This window comes from Crocuta crocuta, unplaced genomic scaffold (assembly GCF_008692635.1).
Source record: "Crocuta crocuta isolate KB4526 unplaced genomic scaffold, BGI_CrCroc_1.0 scaffold348, whole genome shotgun sequence".
Lineage (NCBI taxonomy): Eukaryota > Metazoa > Chordata > Mammalia > Carnivora > Hyaenidae > Crocuta > Crocuta crocuta.
The window spans coordinates 1,340,704-1,357,412 of NW_027529573.1; the positions used below are offsets into that span (position 1 = coordinate 1,340,704).

Sequence of the window (16,709 nt, forward strand, 5' to 3'; positions counted from 1 at the left end):
ATTGCAGTAATATCCCAAACCCATTCCCAATTTGTTAAATATGGTGCAAGCTCACAGATGCGTAAAAGGAGGCAAATCTATTTGTGTTGAAGAGTCCCTGGAGCTCTGAGACCCAAGGTAGAGGGTGCCTCTGGGGCTTTTCAGCACCCATTAGCTGTGTCAGGAAGCAGCAGCTAGGAGCTAGTGAGCTGAGCTGACCAACAAGGGAGGTAGAAGCCAGAAAGGCCAGCTCAGGGAGTGGTTTCCCCCAGCACCCCAGCTCTGGAGCTCTGCCACCACCTCTTCCTGCCCATGTTGCTGCCTGGACCAGGGATAGTAAAGGATGAGCAGTGGTTGCCACAAGGATAAGACCAAGAGACTGCTGAGATTCCCACTCCCCTGGTTCATTTACTGGGCCTGTGACAAGCCACACAATCCTCCAGAACCAATCTAACACTAAGATAAATGTCTTGGGCTTCTGATTGAGGTGCCCACCAGTCTATGAATGACAGCAGCCCAGATACGGGCTTTCTAGAAAACAGGGCACCTTTCCAGCTCCTAGCCTCTTCCTGCACTTGTGGGTGAGTGCTTGTTGTAGTCAGAAAGGCCCAGGAGCTCTCAGCGAGAGCAATAGTTTGAAAACATGAGATGGAAGCCCCCCCCTCACACTGATGTGGCTCCTAGGCCTGGGAGATGAGCAGAAACTAACCTTCCCCCTGACTCCTGGCCAGTTCCCCCACAAACTAAGGAACTCTTCAAAACCTACTCCCTCAATCCTTGCCCCATAGGAGGGCGGGGCATGGGGTGGAAGGTGGGGTAGCACCACTGTCATTTCACATCCTTGGATAGTCACCTGGCCACCAGTCTCTCTCCTGTTCACACCCCCCCCTTGATGTCCTCCTGTACTCAAGCGGGACCAGAGACTTCAGAACCCACAGGCAGGTTCACCCTGGAATCCTGCCCAGCAGGTCCAGGTCACAATGATTAGTGTAAGCAACAGCCTCCCAGAATTGCACTGCCAGGAGCTCCCAAGTGGTCATGAGTAACAGATTCCCCCAGCCCATGGGCCAGGCTTTTTTTTTTTTTTTTTCTTCACAGCTTTCAGGCGAGTGTTGGATTTACAGACAGTAACCAGGCCCCCAAACCTGTGATGTGTTTCCCTGGTGCTGCACCCGCTGGCCTCCTGGGGAGGTAGTAGGGATGGCTTGTTCTGCTTCTGAATAAGCTGCCAATCCATAGGAAGCCCGGACGGCCCTGCCCACAGCAGAGATGGGGTGCAGAGGGGGCAATGGTGGCTGCAGAATGCCCCCCTGCAGGGGGCTGGGCCAAGGCTAGGGAGGTGAGTCCCGAGTCAGGCCGTACTGCATGCTCACAGTGTGGTCCAGCTCTTCCAGCTCTGCAGGCAGCGGGATGCCCAGCTCCCCCAGATACAGGGAGAGAGCCTCAAATGAGTCCTCCAGTTTTGAGAATGCCGGTCTAGAAAGAAAAGGGGTGAGTTGGAGGCAAGTGAGACACAGGCAGGGCCACGGGGTGGTGTGAAAGGCACCCAGGCCTTGTAGCTCAACCACATCCTAGTTGTGTGACCTTGGGCAAGCCCCTTAACCCTGTGCCTCTGCAGGAAATGGGGATGATATAATGTTACTGCTATTGTGTAGGGTTGCTGTGTGCTGTGATGAAGGGAGAGCTCTGTGAGAAGGCTGGCCTTGCTCAAGGGGGCTAGCTTAAAAAAAGAAAGTCCAGGAGAAAAAAGGCTCCTCTCATGTCTCGGAGAAAATGCAATCATTTTAAATGCCTTTTAAAAGATTCTTTCCAGTCCTTAGGCTGTCTCCACATCAGTGGGTGTGCTCAGGAAAGGACATTTCACAGATTCAGCAGCTCTTCCCAAGGGGAAAACAAACACCAGGCTCCCAGTACTGCAGAAACAGTTTAGCTGGCCTGGAACCCTAAGACAGCTCAGGCTTACTCCACTTCCTCCATGTTTTTGTTTACTGTCTTGTCACCTTCTCAGTAGGGCCCACTCACTCTCATCACCGTACTTAAAATTACAACTTGCAGACGCCTGGGTGGCTCAGTTAGTTTAGCATCTGACTTCAACTCAGGTCATGATCTCATGGTTTGTGGGTTCCAGTCCCACATTGGGCTCTGTGCTGTCAGCTCAGAGCCTGGAGCTTGCTTTGGATTGTCTCCTGCTCTCTCTGCCCCTCCCCCACTCACACTGTCTGTGTCTCTAAAATAAACATTAAAAAATTTTTTAAATTACAAATTGCACCCTACACATCCTCTTTCCTCAGCTCTGCTCTTTTTCCCATACCATTGTCACTTTCTTTTGTAGAATAAAGTTTATTCTATCTACTGTTTATCATCTTGTTAGAATGTGAGTTCTAGGAGGGCAGGCACCTTTGCTTTGCTCACTCCAGTGCTCAAAACAGTGTCTAGCACATGGTTGGCACTCAGTCAATATTTTTTGAGTGAATTAAACACAGACATTTAGAATGACTAGGAAAGGATATTAGCAAACAAATACTGTGTAGCTCCACGTTTTCTCCTTATGCTCTTACTCTGATGTTAGTGAAGGATTGCAGTCCTTTAGCCCATGAAAGAACAAAATGTAAAGCTTCCCACCGGCAAATCCCAACTCTAGACTGGACCTCTGGAAACCATTTTATTTTTTATTAAAAAAATTTTCTTGGAATGTATTTACTTTGAAAAAGAGAGAACACAAGAAGGGGGCGGGGCAGAGAGAGGGAGACACTGAATCTGAAACAGGCTCCAGGCTCCGAGCTGTCAGCACAGAGCCCAACTGTGGGGCTCAAACTCACAAACTGTGAGATCATGACCTGAGCTGAAGTGTGCCACCTGGAAATCGTTTTAAAATAAAGGTTATATGCCAACTGGTTATCTTGAGGGGATGGAGCAGGAGAGTGAGGAGCGCTCAGGGGCACATTTGTTAGCAGATAATAGAAAATGTGTACTTCTATGCTATATATTTTAGTAATGCTTGAATTTGTTTGTTTGTTTGCTTTTTAAAGAAACAGTACTTTTGAGAGCAGAAAAAAGCAGATTCTAGTTTTTAAATGCACAAACTTGAAAAGAACCAGGGTAACTTTGGCAATAATGGAAACTATAACCTGAGATAAGTAAAGGTCATTTTAAAAATATTTCTTTAAAGGAGAAAATTAGCTAAATGCACATAGATGTTCACTGTAGTAATACCTATTGTAAGAAGAAACTGGAAAAACCTGAATATCTACATTATGTATATTATAATATGTTCAGACTATATCTTAATTGAATTTCACATAGTCAACAAAAAATGATAAATAGGAAGACTGGGTAGTAACAAGGAAAATGCAGCGCAAAATATAAAACTTTTCTTTATTTGAGGGGTGCCTGGGTGGCTCAGTCAGTTAAGCATCTAACTTCAGCTTAAATCATGATCTCACTGTTCGTGAGTTTGAGTCCCACCTCAGGCTCTTTGCTGGCAGTGTGGCGCCTACTTGGGATTCTCTCTTTGCCCCTTCCCCATTCACCCTTTCGCTCATTCTCAAAATAAATAAACGAACTTAAAAATTTTTTCTTTACTTGAGATTATAGCTATATGATAAAAAATGTGTTTGGAATAGATAGGAGAAGAACACCTATTCTGTTAGAATGGCATTGGTTTGCATGAGTTTTCTTCTGTTAAAATTTCTTTTCATGGCTGTGTCTGTGTTATATCCAGGTCACTCAAGACTGTGCCTTTGTCGCCCCCCCACCTCACCAGGCACATCAGAGTTGTTAGGGTGGCATCAGTGTTGATATCCTTAAGCTCAAGGCTTTTGCCACCGCTGTGCCTAGGAAGGGCTTGGGGATGGCTGAAGGCTGGTGCAAGCATCTAGACCTATGTGAAATGGGGAAAGGGGGTAGGATACCAACCTGCTCTCGGGCTCCAGTTTGCAGCAGATGGCGGCCAGGGGGAAGAAGGCTGGGGGGCAGTCTGTGGGGACAAACTTCTCCCAGAAAAGCTTCACGTTGAGGCCAAAGTCCAGTGTTCGGGGCAGGCAATCAGGATCTGCATATACCTGCCCGATGATCTGCAGGTGAGAAGATGGCTGGTCAGGAATGGGCTGTGGTGTGTGCAGCCATAGGGCAGGGGAGAGGGATACTGGTGTATGGACAAGAAGGATGGGCAGAAGAGGGAAGTAAAAATCAAGGTTAGAAAGCTATCCTCCATGCCCAAATCTTGCTAATCCAGACTTATCTCTCAGCTGAGAGTCTGGCTACTGAGGAGGGTTTAGAAGACACTTCCCTGCAGGAAAAGCACAATGTTCCAAATCTGGAGGGGGAGCTTCTGTACATCCCACCTTGCCCTGCTGTGTACCCTTATGTTTATGTCCCCTGCCAGAGTTCAGGCTCTGTGAAGTGAGGTCCTGGATCTGATGTATGTTTGAAACTTCTTGGAGGCAGCCTAGTGCTTTGCACACTATAGATGCTCAACTGATCTCTACTAAAGAAAATAATTTCTTCTTTAATAGAAAAACCCTCTTTCATTATTCCAACTGTCCTTGTCTCTCCTCTACCATTCACCATTTTGTAGGAATTACAGAAGGCTCTGAAACATATGTTTGAGTGCTTCCAGACAGACTGAATTAAGTTCCTAAGGGGACGAATCTTCCCAAGTCTAAGTCTATCCGCCTCACAGTGATTAGCACTGTGCTAGACAGGCTGGTACTTCTTGTGGTGGTTACTTCCACTTGTGGGGCTGAGGGCAGCAGCACAATCAGGGCCTGGGGAAGGGGGAAGAGAGGGAAAGGTTACATCTGGCCCAACAGCTAGACAGACAACCATAAGGACAGCTTCCTGCCTTTCCTAGTGGAGTTCCGAGTCTCACCTGCCCCTTACTGGCTATGTGACTAAACGCAAGCTGCTGCCCCTGAGCCTCAGTTTCCTCACTTGAAAAAACCCTGCCCAGTCCTTCTCATGGGACTGATGAGACTCAAATGTGTCAACAGATGTGTGATAACTGCACAACCCCACATTTGTGTTGATTTTATGGTAAGCTACTCATCATTAGGAGAAGCCCAGTTCTGAGGCAGGGCAGAGCCATCAGGCCCACTGCCTCAGGCCTGGCTTCTGTGCAGGCTGGAGCTCACCTCGCAGAGAACGATCCCAAAAGAGAAGACATCCACTGTCTCATCGTAGCTCTTTCCTTGGAGAACACAGGAGAGCAGGCTGTTAGGTTTGGTCTCTTATCTGCTCTGCACTGAGTCTGGGGCCAAGCCAGGCCATAGCCAAGAACCAGGGCTAGAAGAGTCTCCATGGGGATGTCCTGAAGGCTGCCCAGGACAGGTACCACCTGAACATCTTTCCTCAGCCCTGGGTAGGCTGCCTCAGAGAGCTTATAAAACATACTACCCAAAATGAAACTACATGGGACAATGAAAGAGAGCTGGATCAGGGTTCATCTGGACTCTGTCATTAGCTAGCTGTATGTTTGGCAAACTGATGAACTTCTCTGGGCCTCAAGACTCCAAAAAGGGTTAGAGTGCCTGGGTGGTTCAGTCAGTTAAGTACCCAACTCTTGATTTCAGTTCAGGTCATAATCTTATAGTTGTGAGATTGAGCCCCACATCGGGCTCTGCACTGAATGTGAAGTCTACTTGGGATTCTTTCTCTCCCTCTCTGTTTGCCCCTCCCCTGCTCGTGCACACACACACTCTCTCTCTCAAAATAAATAAACATTAAAAAAAAAAATCACCAACAGCTTAAAAAAAAAAAGACTCCAAAAAAGGTTAAACCAGAAGGCCATTTCTGAGGCCTTACAACCTTGTATATTTCAAGAATCCTAGCCAGCATCTCTGGCTGGTTTGAGCATTATCCACAAGGGGGAACCATAATTCAGTTTTCAGCAGGGAGAAAGAAAAGGCTAAATCTCCGGCAATAAACAGCCTGAGCTCTCAGTTACCCTTGGGGCACAAAAGTCATAGTCAGATCTCACCCTAAACCCAGGAGCTCAGGGAGGAAGGGATTTATAAGGCCCAATCTGGCAAGGGATAAAAATCATCCAGCTGTTAGCTCTGGATACCTGGCCTTCCACTTAACCCAGGACTCTGCTGTAAGATGTGGCTCCTAACTCCCCTCTGGAACATGTCACCTCCAGTGTCCGGTGCCAGGACTCACCATTCAGCATCTCAGGGGCCATCCAGTAGGGGTTTCCTACCACTGTATAGCGCTTCTTACGGTCATTCTTACGCAAGGTGCGTTTCTTGGCGGTGGCCTTCTCCACTGGGGGCTTTTTCCTCTCTTCAACTATAAGCCGTGACAACCCGAAGTCTGCTACCACCACGGTCTTGTCCTGATAGGACAAGGGCCAGGTCAGGACTTGGTGAGGACATTCCCAAAAGAAGTCATTGAGAAGGGGAGAAAAGGAATGCAGCAAAGGGGAGTCACAGCTAATGCTCTGGTAGATAAGCCTCAGTTATTTGTTTTCTAACAGTCTGGTATCTGCTCCTCAGACCTCCCAGACTTGGGAGTATTCACACAAGAGCCCCTGGAGCCTGGAGTGGTAAGGCTCTGAGAACTGCAGAGTGGAACTCAGAAGCAGGAAAAGGGATTTCTCTCTCTCTTTCTTTTTTTTACTCCATCCTGCCTTGTTCCCCAAAAGATATAAAGCATGGCAAGAACCAGGATAAGACGGAAAAATACAAGGTGTAGGGAGTCAGTGGGGGGATTTAGCTCTTCAAATAGCTACAGGGCAATCATGTGGAAAGAGGGTTAAGATTGTTTAGTGTGGATCCAGAGGGTGGAGCCAGGGCCAGTTAGTGGACACCTAAGGAGCTAGATTCCAAGTTAACAGAAAAATGACATGCTAACAACCAGAGCTGATGGTTGGTGGGAAAAAATGCTGATCCCAAACTGGCCACTGTACATTTACTAGCTAGCTCTATGGCCTTAGACTGAGGCTTCAAGGTGCCACAGTTATAGAACAGGGTCTGCAGTGAGCTGCTTTACAGAACTATCATGGGGTGAAACCAGGAAAAACAACAGGGCTCTTTGTAGTGTTATGGAACTTCTGAAGTCCCCTCTACCTAAAGGATTTCAAAGGAGGCTACTGGGAGGAGGTGTTATTGTGTCTACATGTGTTTGAGAGCCCCCAGAAGACACAGGAGGGCATCAGGTGCAGCAGAAAGGGCAGGACAGAAGCCCTAGGTGACACCTGAGGCTAAAGCACAAGGTACAGTCTCCTTTGTGACAAGGCAAGAGGGCTGGCCCTGGGGAAGCCCAGAATGGTGGGGACTTACCAGCTTGATAAGGCAGTTGTGTGAATTCAGATCCCGGTGGATGATGCACATGGAGTGTAAATAGGCCTGGAACAGAAGTATGAGCTGAGGCCAATGGCCAGTAATTTAAGCAGATGCAGACCCTGGAACTGAGGGGCCTGCTCTTCTTCCAGGGCACCCCCACTCAGCTTCAGAACCCAACCTGGACCTTAGGGCAAGGGCCTCCTGCTGTCTCCCCGCTTGTCCCAACACTAAGAGAAAGCCAAAGGCTGCCTGGGCTTTCTCTACTCTCCCTGCTGCCACCTCCTGCCCATCCTTTGGTTCGCTGACCCCAACCCAGTGGCGTTCTAGACTCTCAGTGTTCCCTCCCAAAGCCCCCAACTCTATTGAGCCCTGGCCATTGCACGCCCCCAGCCCTTCTACCCATTTTATGTAGAACCAGGCCACCTGGAGTGAAGGCCCTCAGATGCACTGCTCCAGGCCTCTTCACTGCCATCCTCACCATAATCTCTGGCTTCAGCCACCCTCACTGCCTGTGACTGGAGAAGTGACCTCCTCCTTGCCAGCTGGCTTTGTATTCCTGACATTCTCCTTCCCTGAGACTCAGCACCCTCCTTGTTCTTCTACACTTTAACCTCTCCCTCTTCCTACCCCAATGTTATCACACAAGTCTTTGTTATCCCCTTCCTACCTCCCAGCCTCCACTCCTGGCTCCTATCACTCTGTAGCCACTTCCTTTTCTCTTCTCTTCCCCAGCAAATGTGGAAGGAGCTACTTCCCTCCCCTGACCTTTGCAACAATGCTTGCATCTCCTAGGCTCCTTGCTCTGCTCACATACCCTGGGAGCTATTCCTGAATCGCTGTATCTCTTGTGACCTGCCTGCTTGCCTGTCCTTTCCCCAAAAGCTGCTCGAACTTTTCCCATGCTACCTGTTCCTGAGACTCCTGTGTGGCCGTTGTTTCCTTCTAGCCTCCTCGGTGTCAGCCCTTCTCAAATCCACCTTCTCTACACATGTTGATGCCCACTAACCACACATCAGCCTCAGCGGACACTAGGTCTTCCCAAACCTGTTTCTCTAACATCACTGCCCTCCCCAACATGTGGTAAATGATGCCACCATTCTTCTAGGTACCTCAAAAAAAAGCAAAGCTCTGCTCACAAAACTTCCTTGCTTAATTATCTTTTACACCTGTCTTTTTGGCTTCCTAAATAAAATCCAGATTCCTTAGCCTGAAATACAGGGACCTTAACATACCCCCAGACTAACATTGTCTTAATGGACCCCACACGAAGAGCGGTGATTAAAGCCTCAGGCTTGGGAGTCAGACTGATGAGCCCAAGCTCCTCCCTCTTTCTAGCTTTCTAGCATCAGCTTTTCATCTGGAAACCAGGCTGTCGCGAGGAACAAACACATACACGTATGATAGTCCCTCAGTTCAGTGCCTGGCATACAGAAAGCACTCAGCAACTGTCCCTGGTACTACTACTACTATAATTGGTATCATTCTTTCTCAGGTGAAATAGATTATTACCTCCTCTCTCCTAGGTCTTTGCTGCTATCATCACCTCAACCTTGGGGCCCCTCTGCCAAGAGGAACTTTTATCCAATTCTGACCCATCCTTCAGGGCTCAATTAGAACACATTTCTCCCTCCTCTGATTTCATAGGCAGTTAGGTTTCCTGCTTGCTCCAAGCTCCTGCAGTGGCTGGACATTATTAGTTTGCCTCTCCAGTTTTCCCTTAAAGATTTGGAATTCTTTGAGGTAGGTTGTGAGCTAAGAAAGGACAACTGGGGGCACAGAAAGCTCAATAAATAGTGGCTGACTGACCCAACCCATATAAGCTGCCCAGGATGGGGTCTTTGCCTTTCAGTGCCTGCCTGCAGTCCCTCCCCATCACCACCTCACAACCACTCCCACAGATGACAGGATTGTTGGCAGAACTCACCATTCCAGAGGCGATGCCTTTGGCAAATCTGACCTTCTGCTGCCAGGGGAATGGATCCTATGGGAAGGGAGAATGGTCATCAGAGTCTGTGGGACCTATCCCATTTGTGGTCCAGGCCCCATGCGTCAACATGGTCTGCCAGTGAACCCTCCCTGCCTGTGCCCAATCATACTCAGCAAGACCCTTTGTAGGCAAAGCAGCGAGGGTAGTGTGCTCACCACACTGCGAAGAAAGTCCTTCAGTGTGCCCCCTTCAATGTACTCTGTCAGCAGGTTCAGCTTCTTGTCCTTGTACAGCACACCAATGAACTTGAGCACATTGGGGTGGTCCAGGCTGCGCATCACCTTCACCTGGGAGTGATAAGACCAAGGAGGGTGGATGGTTACTTTCTACTATGTCTTCCTCACCCCCTCCATCCAAGGAGTCAGTCTGATAACTGTTACTTGCATCTCCTACCTCCAGTCTTATGTGATGGGGCAGAACACCTCCACATGGATAGGGATGCTGCCTTTCTAGGAATTGTACTGGGGAGAACTGGAATGGGAGGGTCCAGGAGTGAAACAAAGGCCTGAAGGGCAATACCTGGATCACAGGACTACCAACTGAAGGAATGGAACAACTTGGGAGAGGTGGTAAAACCTCTGTGTAAATGCTCAAGAGTTGGTAATTCTCTGGAAAGCTCCATTCCAGGTTCCCTTAGCAAGGTGTTCAGATGGTGAGTATAACATCTACTTGTCCTAAATTGGTCTATTTTCATGTCCATCACCCCCACTAGCTATAAGCTCCTCTGAACCACATCCCGTTTGTTACTCTATCCCTTGTACCCAAATTGTGCTGTCTTTAGTACATGTTTATTGAACAGGTCATTATGCTGTATTTAGAGGGGGCAGGATATTCCTCTAGTGCTGTTTTCTGCCCAACTTTTAAGAAAGTGATTCTAAAATAAGTTTTCTCCTGGGGCGCCTGGGTGGCTCAGTCAGTTAAGTGTCGACTTCGGCTCAAGTCCATGATATCATGGTTTGTGGTTCAAGCCCACATTGGGCTCTGTACTAACAGCTCAGACCTGGAATCTGCTTTGGGTTCTGTGTCTCCCTCTCTCTTTGCCCCTCCCATGCTTGCACTCTGTCTCTCTCTCTCTCTCTATCAAAAAATAAACATTAGGGGTGTCTGGGTGGCTCAGTCGGTTAAGTGTCTGACTTCAACACAGGTCATGATCTCATGGTTTGTGGGTTCTAGACCTACATTGGGCTCTGTGCTGACAACTCAGAGCCTGGAGCCTGCTTCAGATTCTGTTTCTCCCTCTCACTCTGCCCCTTCCCTCGCTCATGCTCTCTGTCTCTCTCAAAACTAAATAAGCATTAAAAATTTTTGAAAAAGTAAACATTAAATTAAAAAAAATAACAAAATAAAGTAAGTTTCTTCCTGAAACTGCTAATTTAGTAAGATCTTTCTTCTTCCAAAAGTGACACCACACTCCTTTTTTTTATTTAAAAAACAAAATTTTTTTTTAATGATTTATTTCTAGGAGAGAGAGAGAGAGAGAGAGAGAGAGAGCGTGAGCAGGGGAGGGTCAGAGAGAGAGGGAGTCACAGACTCTGAAACAGGCTCCAGGCTCCGAGCTGGCAGTCAGCACAGAGCCCGACGTGGGGCTCGAACCCACGAACCGTGAGATCATAACCTAAGCAAAAGTCGGACGCTTAACCGACTAAGCCAGACAAGCGCCCCAAGTGACACCACACTCCTAACCCCTACCCCACCTTCTTACCTCAGTCAGAAAAGTCTTCTGTGTTTCCTCGTCACACCGAATTAACTCCTTCATGACCATCACTTTGCCCGTGGCTTTGTGTGTTACCTAGTTACAAGGAGGGCAACTTTTAGTGGTGCAGAGTTCTGGGGAAATGTGTGAAAATATATGCAACTGGCCATCCCATACCCTGGAAGACACACTGAGCCAGATCAGACTGACAGAGTTCATATGTAGAAGACACAGCACGAGGCAACAGGGGCCTCAGAGGGGAGCATACCCTCTTTGGAGGGTGGGGCATGCACAGAGGGGAGGCGAGAATGCAGAAAAGGGAAGTGAGGTGGCAGGAGGGGACACTGCAAAGCGAAGCAGGGGCTTTGGTTATCTGACAAAGGAGTGTTCCCTTGGGTGAACAGAAGTCTGGGGATAGGAGGGGGTCAGTGCCACAGACATGCACCAGGGAACTAGGTGGGTCAGGGTGAGCTCTCCAGCCCCGATGCCCTGAAAGCTGAGACACATGGCTTACCTGACCCCCCCTCCCAGCTCTCAGCAGAGGAGGAGGAGGAGAGAAAGAGAGAGAGGTTAGTCCCCAAGACTGTTCATCAGGGAGGCAGGAGCCACTTCCCTGTGTGCTCCCTGCAGTATACCCAGCACTCAAGCCTCTGGGCACCTAAAAACACCCAATGACTGGAGGTGGAAGGGCCATGGGCACAACACATCCCAACCTGGGTCTCCAGGTCCACCAAGTTCACTACAACAGCAATACTGCCCTTAGGTGGCCTGGGAGGGCAGGAGTGTAGCCCTCACACCATCACCTGCAGCAAGGAAGGGGGCCTGGTGTCCTGCAGAGTATGTATGGGGTGAGACCATGTGATAAGAGCTCCCCAAAAGAAGGTGAGATAAGGGTAGGTGGCCGAGAAGCAGACCAGCTGCTGCCTGTGCTCACCTTGATGGCCTGCCCAAAGAAGCCCTTCCCCAGGATCTCCCCATGGATCAGGTCACATGGCCGGAAGATCTGCTGTGAGTAACTGCTGGAACAGCGAAGGGATTCTGAGCGGCTGATGTCACGGCTAAAGAGCAGGGGCTCCTTTGGGGAGCTGGGGCCAGGGGACTTGGAGATGCTGTTACTGCGCCTGAAGATAAGGAAAGACGAGGGTAGGGATAGGGTAGTCCTCAGAGACTTGCCATAAAAACCCTGGAGGTAGAAACCCCAAGACTACCTTACCACCTTATCCATCCCAATTTCTGTAGTTCAGGTGCTACGATGAGGGGAAGGACCTCTTATGTCAGATAGATGTGCCATTTTGGGGCTGCAAACATCAGTAGTTTATTTAAGTATAATAAAACCACATTCAAAGCAGGAACCCTATAGTGCTCAATATATGACAGCACTGTAGGATGGTAACCCACCACTTTACATGTCTAGTTGATTCAAGATACGGAACTGGGTTAGAGTGGTAGCCTACCACCATCCAAAAAATGACCAAATGGGATTCGGATATTTTGCTCATCTTTGTACCTCCAAATTTTAAAATAATAAGCATGTATGGTTTTTACAGCAATAAAAGCAGCCAGTAATAATAATGATTGAGAACTGTTAGTGATTTCCTGAAGGACATGAAGGTTGAAATCCACAGCAGTGCAAGTGAATTACAACCCTGCAAACTTCTCTCCACCACATCCTCCTGTTTCACTTGGGCTACCCAGAAAGGACCGCACACAGGCTTTTCAACCCTTGCTCTTTTGCTTTGCCTCCCACCAACTGTGCCCACAGAAGCATATAACGTGCGCTGCCTTCTCTCCTCCAGGATAGCCCTCCAGACATCTAAGCAGCTCCCTGGCCACCCCCACATCTTCCCACTTCCAAGCCATGTTCTCAGGCCTTCTCTGCACTCTGGCACCCCACTTCTACGAACTCACTCATTCTGAGGCCAAGAAAACAGCCAGAAGTGCATGCCCAGCAATCGGTGGGGAGGGCCCTGTTTCCAACAGATCCCAGTCAAGGGCCCTGAGTGATTCAGTCTGTTTGATCAAGAGGGCAGATAAAGGACCTGATTCCTAGTGATACTAACACCACCTCACACTGACTTAGTGCTCACCCTATGCTGGCATTGAGCCACTCTGCATCCCTTTCCCCACTGAATCCTTACATAATTGGTGAGATAGCCACCTTTGTCTTACAACTTCACCTTATAGATGCAGAAACAGAGGCTCAGAGAGATGAAATGATTTGTGAAGGGAGGGAGCACAGCTCAAAGGCATGGTATGGGTGTGTCTGCCTGGAGAGCTCCCGACTCCTGTTCTTTCAGCCTCCCTATTTGGCACCTGTATCCAGTATGATTGCTCTCCCTATGGACTTGGAACTCCGAGGTTTTGACTATTGGTCACTCAAATCTAAAACAGTTTGCATCCATCTCTTGCTTTACAGTTTTCAGTGTTCTTATTTATACTTAATCCTCTTTGAGCCCCATGCTTCCCCCATGGGCCATGCTGTCCTTTGGGGGTCAGCATTGTTGCTTCCTACCTAGCTCAGGAGTTCAGTGGACAGAGCCGATTCTCTGGTTTCTAACGAAACCTGGGAGACAGCTGGGTTAGATCATGCAAAGGCCCTGGTTGTGAGCTGTGATCCCTATGGAGGGAGCTGGGTCAGCACAATCCTCATGGCCTATCTCTGGCCAGCGGGTTCCCTTCCTAACTCTCCTGGCCTCCTAAAGGCAGCTCAGCCTCATCTGAAGGATAGACATGGGTCAGTATGGAATCAGGGTGGGAGGTAGCACCTCAGGGAGCGTCTCCTTAGCGTTCCTTCCAAATTCTCCTTGGTGTCCAGGGTGCTGAGAGTAGGGGAGTGTCCAGTATTCTGCAAGCGGGGAGAGAGCCGTGCATCCAGCCGTAGCTGGTCTAGGCGCTGGGAGACGGGGTCATGTTCAATCAAGAGCTGAAGCGTCTGGCTTGTCTGGCTAATCGCATCCTCTACCTGTAGCCAAGAACAGTGTAAGGCTGGCTTCCACAGGCTGTCCCAACCTAGGCCACCCACTGTCAGCCCCAATGATCTCAGCACAGTATGGCCAATACTCAACTTGGCTAATGGTGGCCTCTAGCTGCCAGTAGCCCCAGTGCCCTCTCTGTGGCATCCTGTCTGATATCCCATCTGTCAGGCCATTCCTGCTGCCTTGGGAATGTGCCAGGCTGACACAGGTCACCCCAGTGGTCACAGGGTCAGTGGCAAGACAAAGAGATAGACTGGGGGTGGGGAAAGGCAAAGGTCCATAGCCTGATCTCCCAGAGGGTCTATTCCATGTTCCACCCCCACAAGACAGGCTGGACACACACTATACCTCTTCCACTCGGAGTGTGCGGACAGGGGTCCCATTGATCTCCAGGATGCGGTCCCCGGGGTGGATGGCATTGCGATTGTTGGGACTGATGTGCATCCGGTTGACCCTGGGCCAGACAAGAGTTGAGGCAGGAAGAAGGCATCCTAAAATTATACTTGACCAATTTCACTTGTATAGGAAGGTTCACCATGCCCCAGGCCCTGACAAGCCCCCAAAGCCCAAACAATTCACAAGGGAAATGCAACACCCTTTACAAGATGCCCCATCTCCGTGAAGGGCACCCCCACTCACTCAGTGGCCTAAGTCAGAGACTTGGATGGCACCTCCCCTATCCAGAGTTCTCTCACTGCTCCACAACCCTTACCATCTTTGAGAATTCTGCCCTCACTTCATCACCATGGTTACCAACATCTCTCACCTGGATCTTTCAATAGCCTCCTAACTGGTCTCTGGTCTCTATACTTCCAGGCTTGCTCCTCTCCCATCCAACATCCATGCCAGTAATCCCTATAGAATGCTAACCTGGTTGTATCACCTTGTTGCTTATCCTTCAAAAGACCTGCTGAGTCTTCATAATCCAGGCCCTACATGACTTACTAGTCCCCCTTTCTGGCTATTCCCAACTACCCAATCTACACCAGACACAATCATAGACTTCCAACTCTTCCCTGAACACAATTCCCTCCCCTCTTCATCTAATGAGGTTTTAGTGCAGATCTCACCTCTTGGTAACTTCCCCAACCTTGATACCTCTCATCTGTACTGCAAGCACCTAGTGCTCAGCACATAGTAAGTGTACAGTCACTATTTATAGGGTTGGCAGCCATAGGTTCCTCATTACTGGCATTAGACAAACACAGGCTCTTTCCCCATCTGGTGTCTGGCCTGGACCTAGGATAAAGTCTTAACCTCTTTCTCCTCCTTCCTCCATTCATTCACTCAATGAACAGAACAATAATCAATAAACATATACTACATGCCAGACACAGTTCCAGGCCTTGGACATACAGTACTGAACAAGACTAAGTTCCAGAAGGAACTTCTTGGGAGGAAACATGATAAACGAATCCACATAATCAAGCCAGATAATTTTAAAGAACAAACATTATCTGAAACTTGACACGTGAAAGGTGAACAGTTCTGTCATTAAGTATCTTGTGGGAAGCAGCTTAGGCAGAAGGAGTAAGTGCCAAGGCCCAGGTGTAGTTACAGCACAGTAAGCTCCAGGAGAAAGATACAAGGTGGGGGTGAAGAGAGCTCTGCACCCCTTGAGGCCCATCTATGGACTCTGTGTAAGGACTCCTGCTCATGGTGTTCTCAAAATACTCACTCTTTTACTTGCACAGTGGTGGCATAGTTGGAGCAGGCACTTTCCACAGACACAGAGAAGCCCCGTCTGCCCTCTGTGGTGGCTGGCATGGAGATGTGTGTGACAGAGTAGGGTAGCTGGTCCTGAACAGACTCTGTGGAGAGTCTCTCAAACATGGGTGCCAGGACCACCTCATTGTGGCATTTCCCACTAGCAAGAGGAACATAAAGGTGGTTAAGATCCTGAAGCCCCACCTAGAAGCCCCCAGTAACCACCATACCATGTGGCTTCAAGCAATAGTACCCACAGTCCCACTATTACCATCCTTGCCATGATTCCACTTGGTTGCTCAGAAAGAGGAGCCCAGGGTCTGGAAGTGGGGGTGAGATGGCTTGGGTTCTCTTCACTCTGCCTTCGACTCACAGTGAGAACCCAGCACTCTTCCCTATTTTGGGCCTCAGCCTGACTTCTTTGCCAACTGAGGCAATTGTCCGAATGAACTCTAAGGGGCCTCTGCCTTTAATTTTCTGGGATCCTTCTCTGAGAGCACCTTCTGAGCCATTCTCTCCCTCTGGGAGGATTGCAGTGCAATGTCATTATTCTCAGGGTAGGTAAGGACAGAGGGCAGAGAGATGTTACTTTTCTTGCTTATAGAATATAGAGCTGTTTATGTGCATTGCTGGGATAGGAATCCAGTGCTCTGATATCCCCATACTATTTCTGCCCAACTCACACTGCCATCTGTTCCTCTCTCTTGACTGTTCTTGTAGAGGAGAGGGACACCATCTTACCAGTAGAGGGTGGCATGCTGCACCAGAGCATATGCATCCCCATCCTCGATGATCACCTTGCAGCTCATACAGGCAAAACACTCTGGGTGGTACTTGAACTCCCCGGCCACCTGTGAGCGGGTGGGGAGAAGGGTAGACAGATGACAGATGGAGGAAGTGAGTTGCCACTGTTGCTGGAGGGTAGGGGTGGGTGAGTGATTTCTAATCAAGGATCTACAGGTCCTTTGCAGTCCTTGCCCCAGAGCTTCCAGAGGACGAGTCAGATTGGTGCCTCCCTGCCATTTCTGAGATTACAAAAAACTATTTTGGTCTCAGCCATAAGCACAAGTCCCCAGAAGGCATCA

The 16,709-nt window shown here is 48.9% G+C and overlaps 1 protein-coding gene across 2 annotated transcripts in view; it reads right to left on the reverse strand.

The window, feature by feature from the left end:
- Window positions 1-62: 62 nt before the first annotated feature.
- LIMK2 (LIM domain kinase 2) overlaps window positions 63-16,709 on the reverse strand; it is a 59,895-nt gene continuing 43,248 nt past the window's right edge. For both annotated transcript variants that reach the window (XM_077761574.1, XM_077761575.1), the window contains 13 exons: window positions 16,366-16,475; window positions 15,596-15,784; window positions 14,266-14,371; window positions 13,708-13,904; window positions 11,877-12,063; window positions 10,952-11,038; window positions 9,405-9,536; window positions 9,187-9,243; window positions 7,260-7,325; window positions 6,139-6,313; window positions 5,112-5,167; window positions 3,895-4,052; window positions 63-1,455 (listed from right to left, as the gene is read on the reverse strand). In XM_077761574.1, coding sequence (XP_077617700.1) covers window positions 1,311-1,455; window positions 3,895-4,052; window positions 5,112-5,167; window positions 6,139-6,313; window positions 7,260-7,325; window positions 9,187-9,243; window positions 9,405-9,536; window positions 10,952-11,038; window positions 11,877-12,063; window positions 13,708-13,904; window positions 14,266-14,371; window positions 15,596-15,784; window positions 16,366-16,475 — 1,665 coding nt within the window. In that variant the 3' untranslated portion in view covers window positions 63-1,310. The remainder of the gene's footprint in view (window positions 1,456-3,894; window positions 4,053-5,111; window positions 5,168-6,138; window positions 6,314-7,259; window positions 7,326-9,186; window positions 9,244-9,404; window positions 9,537-10,951; window positions 11,039-11,876; window positions 12,064-13,707; window positions 13,905-14,265; window positions 14,372-15,595; window positions 15,785-16,365; window positions 16,476-16,709) is intronic.